Raw genomic sequence first — 16,660 nt, forward strand, 5'->3', positions numbered from 1 at the left:
TAACTGGCAAAAATTATGGAAATAATTAAATATATAACATTAAATGTATAAATGTATTTATATAACTTTATGCAAGAAGATAATTATAATATATTTTTGTTTTAATTATAATACTAATTATTATATATAGTTTCATAAAATAATATAAATATAATAATAAAATCTTTTTTAATTCAAATTAATGCGTGAAGTTTTTAAAATAAATACTTTGGAAATATAAATATTACTAAATTTTATATTAATTTTTAATGTAATAAGAAAAATGTGTGTGTGTAACAGAATTAAAGCAGAATTAAAAACTTTTGCTAATATAGATCTGGTTTATATTTACTTTTCAATAAATCTTCTAATAAAAGCTAATATATTTGCTACGTTCTAATTTATTACAGATTTATTATTTTAGAAAAAGCTTAAATTGGAAAACATTCTCTCAATTAACGAATATCGATAAAAAAGTTTTATATTTATTTTAACATTTTTAATAGAAAAGACCAATTTTTGCCGATTTTTTCCAAAAAATGTCAGTTTTCATCACTGGCATGAATTTTATCCATAAAATATGGAATTTTGCCAATTCTAATTAACGATTATCAAGTCATGCGATTGATTAATTTCCGTGATAAATGTAAAGATAGGTAAAGGTGTTACAGCGACCGCTATTTATCGAAACATATATTTCATGCAATATATTTATTTAAAATAGGAGTAAATATTCTCTCTCTCTCTCTCTTTCTCTCTCTCTCTCAGTATATGTGTGTTATATAAATTATTTCGCGATTTTCTTTGAGGTATATATATACTTTTTTTTAGATATATATATTTTTTTATATATTTCAACATATAGAAAAAAATTGCATCTGCTTGAAAACATTTTCATTTTTTTTTAATGTAACATGTGCACATTACAATATATGTATATCGTATCATGTATTAAAAATTAAGAGCTTAAATTTCCGACAAGCGAAAGAAAAATATTTCACTTCCATGATTCTACTTCTAAAAAAATATGAAATTACTTACTGTCTCTAAATGATATTATTTTCAAATGATATCTTTTTTATTTAATTATTCGTGAATTAGACGATAATAGCACAATTAATGCTTCTACCGCTTCACATAAATACACAGAGATTTCAATCATCATGCTGGAAACGATCTTTAACTCGTCCGCGAATTAACGCTATTTCAAGCACCGGTGCGATTATCGCCAAAAGGACGTCGCAATTTCGCGTGATTTCAACTACCGGCGTTTCAGCGTAGAGAAAGCGAGAGGCCGATAGATAGACGCGGACAGAGATTGAGAAAGAGAGAGAGAGAGAGAGAGACAGAGAAGGAGCTACAGTCTCGCAAGCGCTAATCCGATTAGCACGCGCGATGTTCCGCATCCTCCGAGAGGAGAGGAGGCTGTTTTGAGGCGCTGATGATTATCTCAAATATTAATCACAAATATTGTTTAATTAATGTAACGAGCTCGAGTTGAGTCGGAGATCGGGGAAGAGGAGAGGCAGGGGGGGAGGACGCGTGGGAGCGGGCAGGAGTTAGGGTAGACAGCCCACGGCGTTTAGGTCGTTAGTGGGGAAGAGCAGCAGCGGGGGTGGGTAGGAAAGACGTTGCAGTTCGTCGGTAGAGACCAGAGTAGCGGATTTCAGGTGGTTGCCCGGGGAAGGGAGGCAAAGGAGCGAGGGGGAGGAGATGGAAAACCGCGACGCGGCGGGAGGAAGATCCGAACCGCGGTAAGCGCGATAATTAGCGGCAATTAGCCGCGTAGTCTACCGTGCATCTTGCTTACGTTTGCCTTCCGCGCGCACACCCACGCACGGATGCATATGCACGCGTGTCCGCGCGCATACACACACACACACACCCACACATGCGCGCGCCCGCATAAATCCGCGTCGGAGCCGCTTCAGCGTTGCTTGGACGAAGCGCGACTTATCGGTGCGCGTCTTATCGACGCGTTGCTCGGCACCGAATTACGGTGTCGAATTACGGTGTACAAGGGATGACGGTTTAAATGCAGATTATCTCTCGTGGAGAAGCCATGTAAGATTAATAATCTTCGCGTGCGCATATTCGAGAAGAGGAAGAGTTGGGGGAGAAAAATGCTGTAGAGCGCGGTTTCCCTAGAGACGATAACAGAATAATACGAGAAGAGATACAGGTGATTTTTTTTTCTTCAGCCGATTGACCGTATTAATTCTTTGATTTAATTTCTTCATTTAATTTTATTCGTTTCTTCCTACAATTTTTTATGTGCGCTTATATTAACATGATTTATGTTATGGGAGGGTTTCCTCCATTGAAGATTTAAATTTTTATATTTTAATTCTTCTGGAAAAAAAATTTTTCATGTAATTCAATTTTGAAGGTTTTTTTTTCTATTTTCATCATCTCGTATTTTTTTTTTCGTATTTTGTCTTTTTCATTGCTGCAAACTCGCATTAGAGCTCGTTATTTCATTTACAGATGTTTACATTATGATCTACTTTATTATGTTCCATTTAATATTTATCATTTTACTTATATTTACAATTAGATTTTTTATCCTGTAATCGTTTCTTAATAAGTAACGTAGTCGATAACTACGATATTACCTAGACGAGATAGCGTTTCCCGCGTAATAAGACTCCATTAAAATCTTTATTTAAAATTCAATAACATTAAACGCTTTCAGTCCCGCCGGATATAGCGGATATAACGTCGAGTTAAAGCGAGTAATAAAAGTGACAGGAAACGATTTGGAAATGGATGTGTTATCGCGCAAAAGCCGTTTACGCAATACTACGAACATTAATAATTTCTGTACAATGCACAAATGTCAATCGATATACAACGGCAATTTGCACTCTTGCTCTTCCGCTAGACCCTTTTCCATCTGAAGGATCGCGTTTAATCAGCTCTAACAAGAAACGAACTTTGTTACGTTCTTCTCGCTGTAATGACAACGCGTAATCAATTCTTGCGCTCCTACGATTTTCCGAGATTGAACGGACGAGACAAAGAGACGATTTAGCGATGGAGATAACATCCTCGCGACGCGAATCCGCTTCTGTACAGCACCGCGAAGCCGTTCTTAAGGTAAAGCTAAGGAAAGAAGGAACGCGGAGCTTACCCTCTCCCCCTCTCCACCCCCCCTCCCCCGCGTTGCCCCCGTCAGGAGCTTCGCCGTGCCTTTGAATAAATGATGGGGATATATTTACGGCGAGCAGTTTTAAATAAATTACAACTGCGGGGAGACGGCGACGGAATATCTTCTTCCTGTCGTTTCTTCTTTACCTTCTCTCACGACCCTCCTCCTCGTCCCCCTCCCCCTCCCCTTCCCTCTCGACCCCTCGTCGCCATTCCCCGCCGTCTAACGCGCCGTATTACGCGTCTTCGCGATGTTTTTCGGCATTTTTTGTCCCCGACCTGGCCTCGATCTGTAGAAAGAGAGAGAGAGAGAGAGAGCCAGTCTCCACCATCTCGAGGATTATAAACGAATGCTCCCTGTCTTCGCGGAAAGAGAGGATCGCGAACGCGGGATAGATCGCCCCCTTTTCGATTCCTCGAACGTGCCCGGTTTTCTCTCCCTCATCCTTTATCCGCGATGTCGCGACTCTCGTAGAAATATTTCATGCGGCGCAAATTTTCTCTCGATACGTACGTATATAAATTTCTCAAACACATTGGTGATGTTGCAAGTAGATTGCGCGTATTAAACGAATGAATATATTCATTTCGCAATGGGAAAAATATTTAAAAAAATCTGTTTTTCCATCGCACGAGCAGAAAATTATATTCACAGTTAAGTCTATTAATTGTGACGGGAGTTTATGGACAAAAATTCAGCATGATGTTCATTTTTGACAACGCGATATCATGCTAGTGTGACGCTAAAAATTTTCAACTGCAACTGTCGATAACTTGGAAACTTTAATCCACTTGCTCCCGGAATTACGACATCAACCATACCCGCTGGAAACCGCCGGCCCTTTAACCTTTTTACCCGTCGCAAACTCTTTAGCTCCCTCATCGCGTCTCGACGCTTCCTTTCGACATGCGAGTCGTAAATGCGAGACGCCATTCAGTTTCACGAGACAAAGCTGCAGAGGGAAAACTGACGTTCCCCTACTCTCTACTTCTCTTTCTCTCTCTTTCTCTTTGCTTCGCCATAGACTCTGGAAGTTACAGTTTAACGAGGCGACGATTATCGCGATTATACGAGTGGCGATGATGACGACGACAGTAGCGGGGGCGGGAAAGGAGAGGGAGGTTTAGATGCGGCTTTACCGGTGGACGGCGCGCCGTCACGAGAAGTGGTTTAATGGCGCGTATCGAGCATCCGGCCGGCATGTTCAGCGGCGCTTGCACCCGTTTGCTCGCTGAAATCGCCCGAGAGTTTATAAGGAGGAAAAGGGAGGAGGATAAAGGAGAGAAGGAGAGAGGAGGAAGAAGATATTTCCTAAAGACGTAAATACAAACGAAGCTTAAGAGCTCACCTCTCGGCGGGCGGTCCGAGACCCCCTACGGTGCTCGGTGGCGGCAGTGGCGCCCTTATGGGGGTCGGCGGTGGCGTCGAGACGCCACCTAGGGACGGCTGACTCGGCTGGGGCCGGGGGCTGACCGAGGCGGAAGTCGTGCTGGGACTCCTGGAGCCGCCACCGCCGCCGCCGCCGCCGCTACCGCCGCCGGCACCGCTTCCGATGCCTTCCGCCACGGCGTCCTCCATGTCGGCTGCGCTGCTGCTCGTGGTGGTGCCCTCCGGGTCGTTCCCCGTGGGGCTCGGGCCCGCCGACGACGACGTCGGCGCGCTCAGAGCGGACGACTCCACGTTACCGCCACCCCCGCCCTCGCGCTTGCGTTGCTCCTCCTTCAGCCGCTCGCTCTTACGCCATTTCGCTCGTCGATTTTGGAACCATACCTGGAAATTACGATGTGGAAATTTACGATTAGGAAAAAGATTGATACTTAAGAATGGAGATAATGTTAGAATAGAGGCTTTTAAACCTTGGAAGAGACATTAGTTTGATGCAAAAGTGTCTAGTTCTTCGAGTAAATTTTTCTAAAAAAGCAATTATAAAAATTTTCCTTTCGTAGAAAATTAACATTTTACATCTTGCTAATATTTAATTCGCTAATGTGTCGTCCAATTTTCATTATTAATATACAACGATATATAAATGTCGCAGAAATAGTTTTCATTCATTCGATATTTGAAAATGCAATAGCCGACTTTGCTCAATTATTTTATTCCATGCTTTTAATATGTTTCATATTCTGTTCTACAATATAATTTTCGTTACAAATGCGAATAAATATCCTACCGCGATATATACCGAGAAATTAAATTTCTTAAAAGCCAACTCGGCGAAAGTTTATAATAAGTCGTTGATTCAATATTCTCGACGATATATCTCAATCGAATATGACTATATCATACGTGCGGAGAGGGTTAAAAGTTATGCGAAAGTCACGACGAGAAGCGATGAGAGGCAGAAGGAGAGGACAAAAATGAGACAGTCGTATCTACCACTTCGCAATGTCCGCAAATGTGCAAGGATAATTGCATGCACGGAGGGGTGATATTCTGAGGCAGCGCGAGGGTGTCCGAGAGGTTGGACGAGGGAGGATTGAAGGGAGGGGACCGGGGGCACTTTCCGCCGTGCATGTTCAACGAGCCGACAGCAACCACGGCGGCCGAGTGTTTTTTAAAAAGCTCGAGTTCCGCTAACGAGGCTAACTTGACATAATACCGGCTGAAATAGACTTTATTATACCCAGAGGTTCTCCGCCGCTAACGTCGACTTTTGTCCCGACAACGTATATGTAATAACGTTGTGTTTTCACGCGAATGAATCTTCATGTAGTGCGCTCACTAATAAAAGAACGTCGCTTGTAATCAGAGCTATTAATCCGTTAAACACTAAAAAGCTGATTAAGAAAATTTATTACATACGGGCGGATTATATATAATATATAGTCTCACAACATATAAAATACTGTTCTTTTATTTCACGAGAGAAATTAAAAAAAGTAATTTTTTTTATAATCCTGCGATATGTTGATGCTACTCTCTACTAAAAATTTTAAAGATTTAAAAATTTTTTATTTTTGAAACGTGTGGTTCGTAGTCTTTTCTAAAAAATTTTCAATTTTTTATTTTTAAAATAATTTTTTTCTCTAGAATTATTATACAATTCTAATTATTATATAAATTTTAATAAATTATTATATAAATATCAATTATTATATAATTATTATATAATTCTAGAGAAAAAATTATTTTAAAAATAAATTGTAAAATTTTTAAAAAAGAATACAAACTGTATATTTCAAAATTAAAAAATTTGTAAATCTTTAAAATTTTTAGCAGAAAGTAGCACCAACATATCTTGTATAATGGATCTGGAAAATAATTATCTTATGTGTTCGGGCCGCGAAACTTTTGCGGGAGGAGAGAAGCTCGGAAAATGGTTTAATAAAATAAATACGATAGGCACGACTCTACATCGCCTCAAACATCGCGAGGGGGTGGAAGATGATGGCAGACGGGGAGATATAATAATATCCTAAGGGTTACAGGGGGGCGAGTAATAGCTGGGAACAAAGCCATGGTTCCGTAGGGACCGTCGTCGTTTTCCTTTCCACCCTCGCGCGATCTCTCTCCTCTCCATTTTTTTTCTTTTTCAATACGAATTTAATCCGAAATTCGTTGATAATGGCATGACTCGACCTCGTCACCAGTAAAACATTTTTAATCGGCCACACCCTTGTTAATGCATTGCTGTTTGTTATGGGATTACAGATCACAGATCACACGTATCGCTGCGATATAATAAAGGGTATAATAAAGTCTATTTTTAAAAACAATGAAAATGACTAACAATTAATTTACGAAAAATCATTCTTTTCAACCATTTTTTTACAGAATTTTTTCTTTTTCATTTTTCATTTTCATTTCTTGACTCAATCTGAAACTTTAAATATTTTCATTAACTATCCTGATCAATGAGTAAGCAATAATATTCCACATTATTTTTTTCTTCGTGTTATCGAGATTTTTTTACACTTTACGATTCCAAAGAAGCAAGCGTGATACTAAATAGAAAAAGAGAGGATTTGTAAAATCCAATCGACGAGAATAGGAGAGCCGTGACAGCACCCAGCGTCCCAGCGGTCCAAGGGCAAACGCAGGTGCGAGCGGCGCGTCGCGTCTAATTCACGCAACGTCAGTAATTACCGCTTGGCACATGTGCACTTCCCAACACGATTCGCAAGCGAATAATACGTATGTGCGAGAAAATACACGCACATTCGCCGTGTGTGACGAGATGTCGTGCGCGGTACGTGCCTCGGCGATATATAGCGAACCCTCTTTCAACCCCCGCCGTCCGCCCCCGCCTTTGCCCTTCTCCCCCTTCTAAGAGGTTCTAATTGGAGTCTGGAGAAGAGGACGGGCGCTACATAAACGCGCCTATTTGTCCATTATTCCAGATTCCCTTTGTCTTTGCTAATGAAACAATGAGTCTGCGCCGTAATTGCGTCACAGCCAGACCAACTCTCCCCTCTCTCCTCCCCACCTTCTTCGTCGATCCCCCTCTGTCTCTTTCATTGTAATGTGTACGTATGCTCTAACGTCTTTTTCTCTCATTCCCTCTCTTCTAGAGACTACAGCCTTCTCAGCTTCGCAATCTGCGCGATGTACTGTCTCTTAGAAGTGCCTTTTATCACTTTGTGATTGAGGATCCTTCAACAAGTCAGGATATTAGCGTCGAGAAGCCGAGATATTTATGACTCTTCTAAAATGATGCGAACAATTTTGTAAAATAGCAATGATAATTAATAGCAAAAGTAATTCACGCGATAATACATTGAAGAGCAAGAGATCATATTCAGTCTCGAAATTAAAAATGAGATTCTCTGATATTTTGAGCTGTTGAAAAGTATAGTTTTTAATTCGCGAAGACTCACGTCTGTCGAGAAATCAAAAGCCGCCATTGGTAATCAGATATCCTCCGCAAATGTTCCGACAGGATTTTAGAGAATCGCCGTTACTGCAGGGATTCTCAGCGCGAATTACAGCGGCGTGAGTAAATATGGCCGTAAGGACGTGAGGCCAGGAGTACAAAGTAATCCCGGAGATTACCGGCTTACTCTGTCAGAAGATTACGTCAGGTCGAGGGTGTCAGCTCGCCCCTTGGGGGTCCGGGCCCCTTTCCCTCCCTCCCGCCCTGCCTGCCCTTCTGTACGTACGTTCTTGCTTTTGTGGCAGCAACTACCGCCGTACAACCAAACAATCGATCATTATTGTCATTGTTTTTTTGTATAGATTTATTTTATTCAATAATTGCTAAATCTATCATTTTTATTCTAATTCTCGTGTGCTATCTTTATTTATACATAAAATTATGTAAAATATAAAATGTATTTCGCATATATGTTGTATATAGATGAAGATATTCATAATAGATAACATCTATTTTATATATATAAAGATATATATGTATAAAATAAATATTTTAGATAGAAAAAAAATAGAGATAAATAAAAATTGAAAAAGACTTGCTCAAAACATGCTTTAACATATTTTTGCGAAATAATTTGTGAATGGATATATACGTAGGCGCAGATAATACGTTCTATTATGTGTTGTGTGAAATATTACACAAAAACACGATATAGAATGAAAAATGCTCTCGGAATTTCTCTACTTTAACGCTACAGAGGCGGACAAAAAATTACCGGGTTGCCGCGCGTAATTTTCTCATCGCATTAAAACGCGAAATCCAATCTCAATGCGCTGAGACGCATTAAAAGATTAAGCTAGCTACTACTGCCAATGCTCTCGGACGCGAATATTCTGTGAAGTTTTAATACACGTGCTTTCACGTTATCGAATAAACGTGATTATACAACGTGATTAGCATACTTTCGAGTAACCTGTTTTAATGTATCCTTAAATATAATATACAGTTACTCTTTTACCGTGAATATATTCATCTCCCTTATAGCAATGGATCTTTTTATAACTTAATCGGATTACAAACACATTGTTACATGTTATATATAAGATATGTACAAATATACTTGCAGTGACAAAATAAAAGAGCGAACAAAGATATTTTACTATACATACATAATTATATGTAATTTTCTTATAATAAAGTTATAAGAAAATTTTGTAATAATTGTATTATAATAAAATTATAATAAAAAATAATAATGTGACAATACGCAAATATTCTCTGGATGTCATATTTGAAAAATATGTTTATAATCCGAATGAAATAATCAAATTGCGAATTGAAAAACTTATAAATTTGATTAGAGCGTTAAATTAGAATTGAAAAAATATAAGAGAGATTTTTGCATGTTGGTATATATGTATATTCACCTGCACTCTAGCCTCCGTGAGATTAATCTTCATAGCCAAATCTTCCCTCGTAAAGACATCCGGGTAGTGAGTCTGCGCGAAGGCGGATTCGAGTTCCTCCAGTTGCTGAAGGGTGAAAGTAGTCCTATTCCGCCGTTGCTTCCTCCTCACGAAGGAATCCTCGCCAACTCCGTGTAGTGCCGGATGATAGGCGGAGTAACTAGTATCTGCAACGAAAACCGGGAGAAATAAAAAGTAACCGTCTTAGTAAGACATGCTTTAAATTGCGCAGATTTTAATTTACGCTAATAAGAAAAATTATTTAATGTTGCTAGAACAAAATTGATAAGAGAAAAACTTTGCGGGCCAAATAATAGAAAACAGAAAAAATCGAAAAGTAATAGTAATAAATATCATCAAAAATAATTTAATTAAATTTTTTCCATAAATTACCAGAAATATTAGAATCAGTTCCTTTATTGTTAAATACAATCATAATAAATTGTATATAGATGTTGTTCTCAATATTAAAAAAATTCATTTTTCTCTTCTTCTCGACCTATTTTAGACGAATTAATTCGACAAAGTTTCGCCTTTTAATTCTTGACAGATTCGAATTTGCGAAGTTCCAATGGAACTTACTTAGTTCGGTACTTCGCATATTTGACTGTGCTTGACTAGGGTTGGAGAAACTCGATAACTTGAAGAAACTTGTGAGTTACTGACAATCTCGCGGAGTTTTCAAATTTATACGGCAAGCATTATCGCGCAAAATAAAATATAACAACATAAGGTTTTCTCACGGTTATATTAGTTATTAATATAAGTACAAGTTTTTAGATATCATTGTAAGAAGAGTCATTTGCATGCACATACATACTTACATCTATCTACTTAATCTAATTTAATGCAATTTAGAAATTTGCGAGTGCAATTCTTGAATTCTTGCACTGGATTTTCTTTGTATCGGATTTCGGATATATCGTCTACATCTTTTTGTTGTTCGAAACCATCAATATACAAATTCAAAAAAATTTCGTTAAAATTATATACACTTTGTGATGACGCTGCCAAACGAGACATGCTAATTAAAAGTATTCGAAAAAATATAATTAACCGCGATTGCACGTACGTATACATCTACACGAAGCGACGAAAAGTGAAGCGTCGATATAAAGGCATCGGTCGGATATGCCCGCGTACAACGAGACCGCGAAGTGGGAGCAGACGTTACGAAGCGGCCGGAACCGCTCATCAATGATGCAGAGCAATCAGCGCAATTAATTACCACGGCGCTAAGCCGGGGCTTAGCGAAAAACACAAATTAATTTCCTAAGCTCATAAAAATTCATGCCACTCTCTCTCCGCCTCCCAACTGTCTCTCGCTTGCTCGCGCAATGTCTCTTCCTCCTCCTCCTCTCTCTTTTACCCTCCCCCTCCCCCGCGTCTCTCTTTCTCTTTCACCCTTTCTCCCTCTCGACAGAGAATGATAACGGCAACAAGGGGAGGAAGCGAGACAGGGATAACGACGTGATGGTGTTGCGCCATCACAATGCAGCCGATTTACCCATATAGTTGCATCCACAGGGACGAGATACTTCGCCTCGATGCCACTGAACTTTCATAACTGTCGCGGACGTGCAATTATACGCTATGGTCGCCACGATCTCCCGTATCGTTTGCAAAATTAATATCAACGAGGATCCGCGCAAGGATTTTCGTTCTAAGCCGCACGCGAAAATAAACGATACGAGGATTTTCAGACCGATGATATTTTATCAAAGCGCTTAACGACATTGCGGACTTGCGGATGCGCTTGAAACTTGATTTCCGTGTTCCGTTGTACATAATTATTATGCCAATCTTGAGAATTTCTTTGCCTTATGAATTATTTTCATTTAGTATGCAAATGTGCTAATACCATGTGCAATCAGAAAGTTATAATAAATGTAAGCAAAATTTATATCCGCCTTGAATGGTAAAATAATGACAAATGTATAAAATAATGTAACTTTATTGGTAACAATGTTTGATATTCGCGTTTAGAATTTTTGAATACTTTTAAATTTATAAATAACGTGAGAGAAACTCTTCCAAATTTATGTCGAACTACGATACATAAAATATATTTAATGACAATATATGTGTAATACTTTTCTGCGAAGGATTTTTTTTCATGTTCTCGGCAAATTGATAAGTAACGACCGTCGTTGTTGCTGCGGAGAAAACGAAGATGGAGAAGCGAATCGGGCGACGACCGCGGCGGCTAAATAAATTTGCCGGTGCCCCAAACTGAAATCCACTCAAGATCTTAGATTAGAGTCGGGCCGAAGTAAAGCCCGGATCCAGACAACTCGTACAACTCATCGGGAGTCGGTCTGATCCAATTTATTAGTAGTGCCTCGGGTACACGGAAGAAAGAGAGATAGATAGATAGAGAGGGAGAAGGAGAAAGATCCGGTGACTTTTGCGCTCAGGACGCACGCGCGACTTCCTTTCACGACACGCTTCGTCGTCGTTGACGCTTTGTCTACCCGTCGGCGGAAAACACAAAGCGAGGTGATTAATTTTTCGCGCACGGGAAGCGTCGAGTATCGTTAATTCGCGTGTCACTTCCTGACGGAATGTAAAATCGCATTTTGTGTGTGTGTGTGTGTGTGTGTGTGTCAACAAAATCAATATACAGGGTATTTCTTAATAAGTTCAAAAAATTTTAGGAGATGATTCTTTGTCGAAAATTAAGGGGGGTTTTCATATAAACATATACTCCTACATTCCTCCCTATGGAGTTACACTCCTCCAAAAATGGCGGTAAAAATTAGGTTTTTATTTTTTTCTCAAATTTGGAACAAGTTAAAGAAATGAAATTAGGTGGATATTCTCTACTGGTAAAAAGATTACTTATTAATATTTTTTTTCAACCTTCCGTATTATTATAAGGGAATGAAACTAGCAACTCCTATTCAATTTTTTATTAGAATTTTTTAATGTTTATATGAAAAACCCCCTTTTCAACAAAGAATCATCTAAAATTTTTCGCACTTATTAAAAAACACCCTGTATATTTGTACTTTGCTCAGATAAAACTTCATAAGCCTTTAATTTAGAAATTATTGCGTTCAGCTTGTAAATTTCGATCTCTTGGTATAACGTATAAACACACAATTATTAACATATATATTACATATTTTATTTTAAATCAATTAAAATGTAAAATTCAACTCAAATTCATGTTTTACACTGATTTCGTGTTTTCACACGGGCGGATACACAGTCTATCGGGAGGGGGATGAACAATTCAAAATTATTCCAAACGTCACGCGTCCTCCATGATCGTCCGTATCCGTTGCATTTGCGAACTGCAGGTCTCGTTCTCGGCGACCAGTCCCCGTGAGGGAGGGGGACTCTCGTGGTGGAGACCCGTGGAAAAACTACACGTAGAGAACGAAATCTAATGACACCCCGACCGTTACTAATGACACTAACGAGGTAGTTAGATGTTAGAGCGAATGTCGGTGGGTCTGGACCGTGGGCCGAGTGAACCCACTTACCGACTTATCACGTAGTTACCTAATCTGTTTATCCCAACGGGGGGTAGAGGAGACCAGGGAGAAGGCTACGAGCCAGTGTGGACCAGAGGGAGCGGAGCGAGGGGAGCAGAAGAGGGGCGAGAAGGGGGCAATCGGTAGCTGGAAGGGTGCCCGGACGTCCCTGAGGACACCCGTTCTCTCGTCCCCCTCTGCCCCCGCGTCCACCTCGACGCCCTGTTCGATCATCTACCAGAGAGGAGAGATCGCCGTCTCTCCCACATTTATGAGCCTCAATGGGCGTTGTGTTTTAAAGAGAATATAAAGAATAGCGCTTCTTCCCACGTTCCTGAATTCCCGTGAATTTATATTCCGTAAAATATAAGCGACGGTTTATTTTCCTTTTATTTTCCCATATATTTGATATATTTTATGATAAAAGAGGATAGTAACAGAATGCATAATTTCATGCCTCCGGCCTTATCTAAATCTTATCGAAGTTAATATCGTAATGTATGCACTTCGTTTTCTAGTTGAAACAGTTTTGGCATCTTTTTATGAATATAAAAGTTATAACTATAGAATAAAAAAATAGAAGACTAAAGTAAAGACCCTTCTCTTGTTAATAAAAAAAAATCTTTAGTATCATTACACATTTTTTTATTTATCTATTTTATCTGTTACTAATCATTCGATGCATCTTCACAATCGTAATAAAATGCTGCTATATTTATTGTAATTAAAAGCGACGAATGATTTTTGAAATTGGATTAATATTTTTCCCTCCAATAAAATTAATGCAATTCGAAAAATATATAATCTCGCGATCGCATTATGTTGTAATTCGATAAGGATAAACCATCGTTGCTAATCAAAGATGATGAGAGAGCAGATTATCGTCATGAGAGCTGATTATTATCATTGATTACCGTCGATTTGACAGATTGCGTCGGTCCGGAAATTTGTCACCGGGAATGGGACGCGACTTGGAAAACGATCTGTGAATAGACAAACTGGCGTTCGAAGTTCTTGGATAGTGTGACTCGATTCGACTGCCGGCGGGACGCGGTTTAACTGAAAGTTGGCTTTAAGTGCAAATTAAGTTTAGCGGCCGTCCAGCTTGTAGCGTCCACTTTGCGTAACTCGGTCTAGTCGGTAATGTAACTTCATCGATGTGTTCCGCTAGAGCGCAAGTGCCGGTACAATCAGTCTGCCCTCCCTTCGTCCCTTGCCCCTGGTCTCACTCCCCGTTGTATACCCGGTGTCCCGCTCTTTCTCCACGTCTATCTATATTTTTCTTCGGATATGTATTCTTTCTTTCGTTTTGCCTATTGTCATCTCTCTCGTGGAAATTATCTCGAAAACATAGGACTCTTCTTACGAAAAACAATATCTGTTTGAGAAACGTATCAGTTTGAGATTGAAAAAGTTGAACTCGCGAATGGAGAGAATCAAGATTTGCGATTCGATTTGCGAATGTATTCTCTCCGTATGCAATTTTTTCACGTTCTATCTGTCTCTCTATTAAAGTCTTCCGCGAAAGTTTTACATCATTTTTCGATGCGAAACAAGTTATTAGTTATTAAAACTATCCCCTTTTCAACGAATAAAGAAAGTTTCGCATGATGTCTTTTTTTACCAGTAAAAAGTCTGCACCGTCGACTTCACGTCGATCGAAAATCAACGAGGGGAACTGGAGAGATAAAAAATATCGTTGCGCGCCCATAGGAGGAAGAATCGAATTTTTACTTACAGGGGTGAGTCGGAGCGAAAGGATACTCCAGGGACGGCGGTAATCGCGGCGCCGGGAGGCCCGGGGGGCAGTGGTAGCAGAACATGCTTCCGGCCCTGGCCACCGCCGCGCCGCCCCCCGGCCCACCGGCCCCCCCCGCGCCAGCACCCGGCACCTGCGGTTGACTCGACGGCTGCTGTTGCTGCTGTTGCTGCTGATGGTGCTGGTGGTGGTTATTGTTCGGCTGGTGGGCGTGGACCGCGCCAATCTGCAACCACACGCGTCAATGTCAATTGATTTCATAATCTCTTTCGCGGAAAAAAAAAAAGATTTCCACGATCGGTGGTTCAAGCGAGCAACCAGTTTAAGTTATAAAATAATAATTGTAGAATAAAAGCATATGCGGTTCGAGATATTAATGCTAATTATCCTGTTTACAAATAAATAAATTCCAGCAATAAATATATAGGGTAAATGTATATCTTTATCGTAAATAATTTATCCAAATTTAGATATCGCAGATCTATTTAAAAATATCGGAAATTTAAATTTTCTGAACTATTTAAGACAAAATCTCTCTGGATCTGAATCATGATTGCGCAGGAATTATCGAATTTTTCTTATAAAGTTAAATAATAGATACACATCTAATCGCCTTATGTCTAGAGATTTTTCTAATCCTAATGTTGTGCTAGGGGGTATCGCGATGACCCTCGCGGAAAGCAGAGAATCGGAGCCACTTCCGATTTTGCCGTGCGACGCGCGGATTTTCGAAAGCGGGGTGAAATATGATTAAGAGGGAGCGCGACAGCGGCGTGCTGCAGCGGGGTGGGCGGTTATACGAGAGGGAGAGGGGTGGCGAGGAGAGGAAAGCGGATGGGTGGCCGATTACGCCAATCCCCATTAGAGGGATTGTAAACTCACGTAAATAAATAATGTATGTATCGGCGAGAGAAGAGCTGCATACGAAGCGGGAGAGGGTGAGAGGGAGAAAGAAAGAGATAGAGAGAGAGTGTGTGTGTGAGAGAGAGAGAAGAGCGGCGCGTAGAGGGCTCTTTGCCTAAGCAGGCATCGGTCGTGGAACTTAATAAACGGCGAAGTTATCAATTTATAATGAGACGGCATGTCGCGCATGCGCGTGCCTACGGGGCCCCGGCCGCCGTCGCCCATCGTTTCTCTCTCGTTATATAACGGCGTGCACGCGAGTGGCTTTAGAGAACCGGTGTACACACTAACTATACCCGGTCCCTCTGCCCCCTCGCGCCGTCGTCCTTATCACTCTATGCGGCTGTTTATCTCGCTCGCTCCATCGCGACGTCTCCCCTTCGTCTCTCGCTTCTCCCCCCGTCAGCCGCCGTTGCACCGTGTCTCTCCTTCTCTCTCTTTGCGGCTCTCCGGTACGAAGGGACAAATTGAATTTTAGATCATGGCGTGTTCCTGTGGGGTCCGCGAATAGAGAGGGACCGAGGGAAGGAGAGAGAAAGCGAGAGAAGCGGCAGAGGCGGACGTCGAGATGATACTAATTGAAATTTGAAATTGATATTAGCGAATTATTACCCCTCTCCGTCGCACGTTCTGCTTGGCCCAACGCAATTACGCCGCCCGCGTGTCGGGTATCAAAAGTAATTGCTGCCAAACTTAACAAAATTCGAGCAATTCTCGTTTCAGCCGTCTGACCTACGGCGAAAACGACTCGTCGGCTATGTAGTCTCGTTCCATGCCTCCCCTCTCTTACATGCTTAAATGTACTTTTATGGAATATGGAACTCTTAACATGTTACTAGTAGCTCTCTTGTCAATAAAACAAAAAAAAAACCGGTTTGACGTCTCCACCTTAAAGTTGATTAAATCATTTAACATATAATAATTTTATAAAAATATATTCCATTATTCACTCATCTTACTTTAAATTTGAGATATTTTAAAGAATATCTAAGAGTATCACGTATAGAGAGGTGTATTAAAAAAATATAAAAAATTTTTTATAATACTTTTTTATAATACTTCCAACTACTAATTTTGATTTTAATAGAACAAAAACTTTTACAC

At 40.1% G+C, this 16,660-nt stretch overlaps 1 protein-coding gene and 1 long non-coding RNA gene across 2 annotated transcripts in view; one reads left to right on the forward strand and one right to left on the reverse strand.

Annotated features, from left to right (window-relative positions):
* Positions 1-16,660, forward strand: part of LOC145977045 (uncharacterized) — a 46,514-nt gene that overhangs the window by 16,372 nt on the left and 13,482 nt on the right. The window lies entirely within an intron of this gene.
* Drgx (Dorsal root ganglia homeobox) overlaps positions 1-16,660 on the reverse strand; it is a 40,556-nt gene that overhangs the window by 4,163 nt on the left and 19,733 nt on the right. Inside the window, exons 2-4 of the mRNA XM_083108685.1 lie at positions 14,633-14,879; positions 9,374-9,579; positions 4,479-4,900 (exon numbers count right to left, since the gene is read on the reverse strand). Of these exons, the coding sequence (XP_082964811.1) occupies positions 4,479-4,900; positions 9,374-9,579; positions 14,633-14,717 (713 nt within the window). The 5' untranslated portion in view covers positions 14,718-14,879. The remainder of the gene's footprint in view (positions 1-4,478; positions 4,901-9,373; positions 9,580-14,632; positions 14,880-16,660) is intronic.

The sequence above is a fragment of the Camponotus vicinus genome, unplaced genomic scaffold, assembly GCF_025532165.1.
Source record: "Camponotus vicinus isolate PSW18456_S1 unplaced genomic scaffold, iyCamVici1.0 SCAF_9, whole genome shotgun sequence".
NCBI classification, from domain to species: Eukaryota; Metazoa; Arthropoda; class Insecta; order Hymenoptera; family Formicidae; genus Camponotus; species Camponotus vicinus.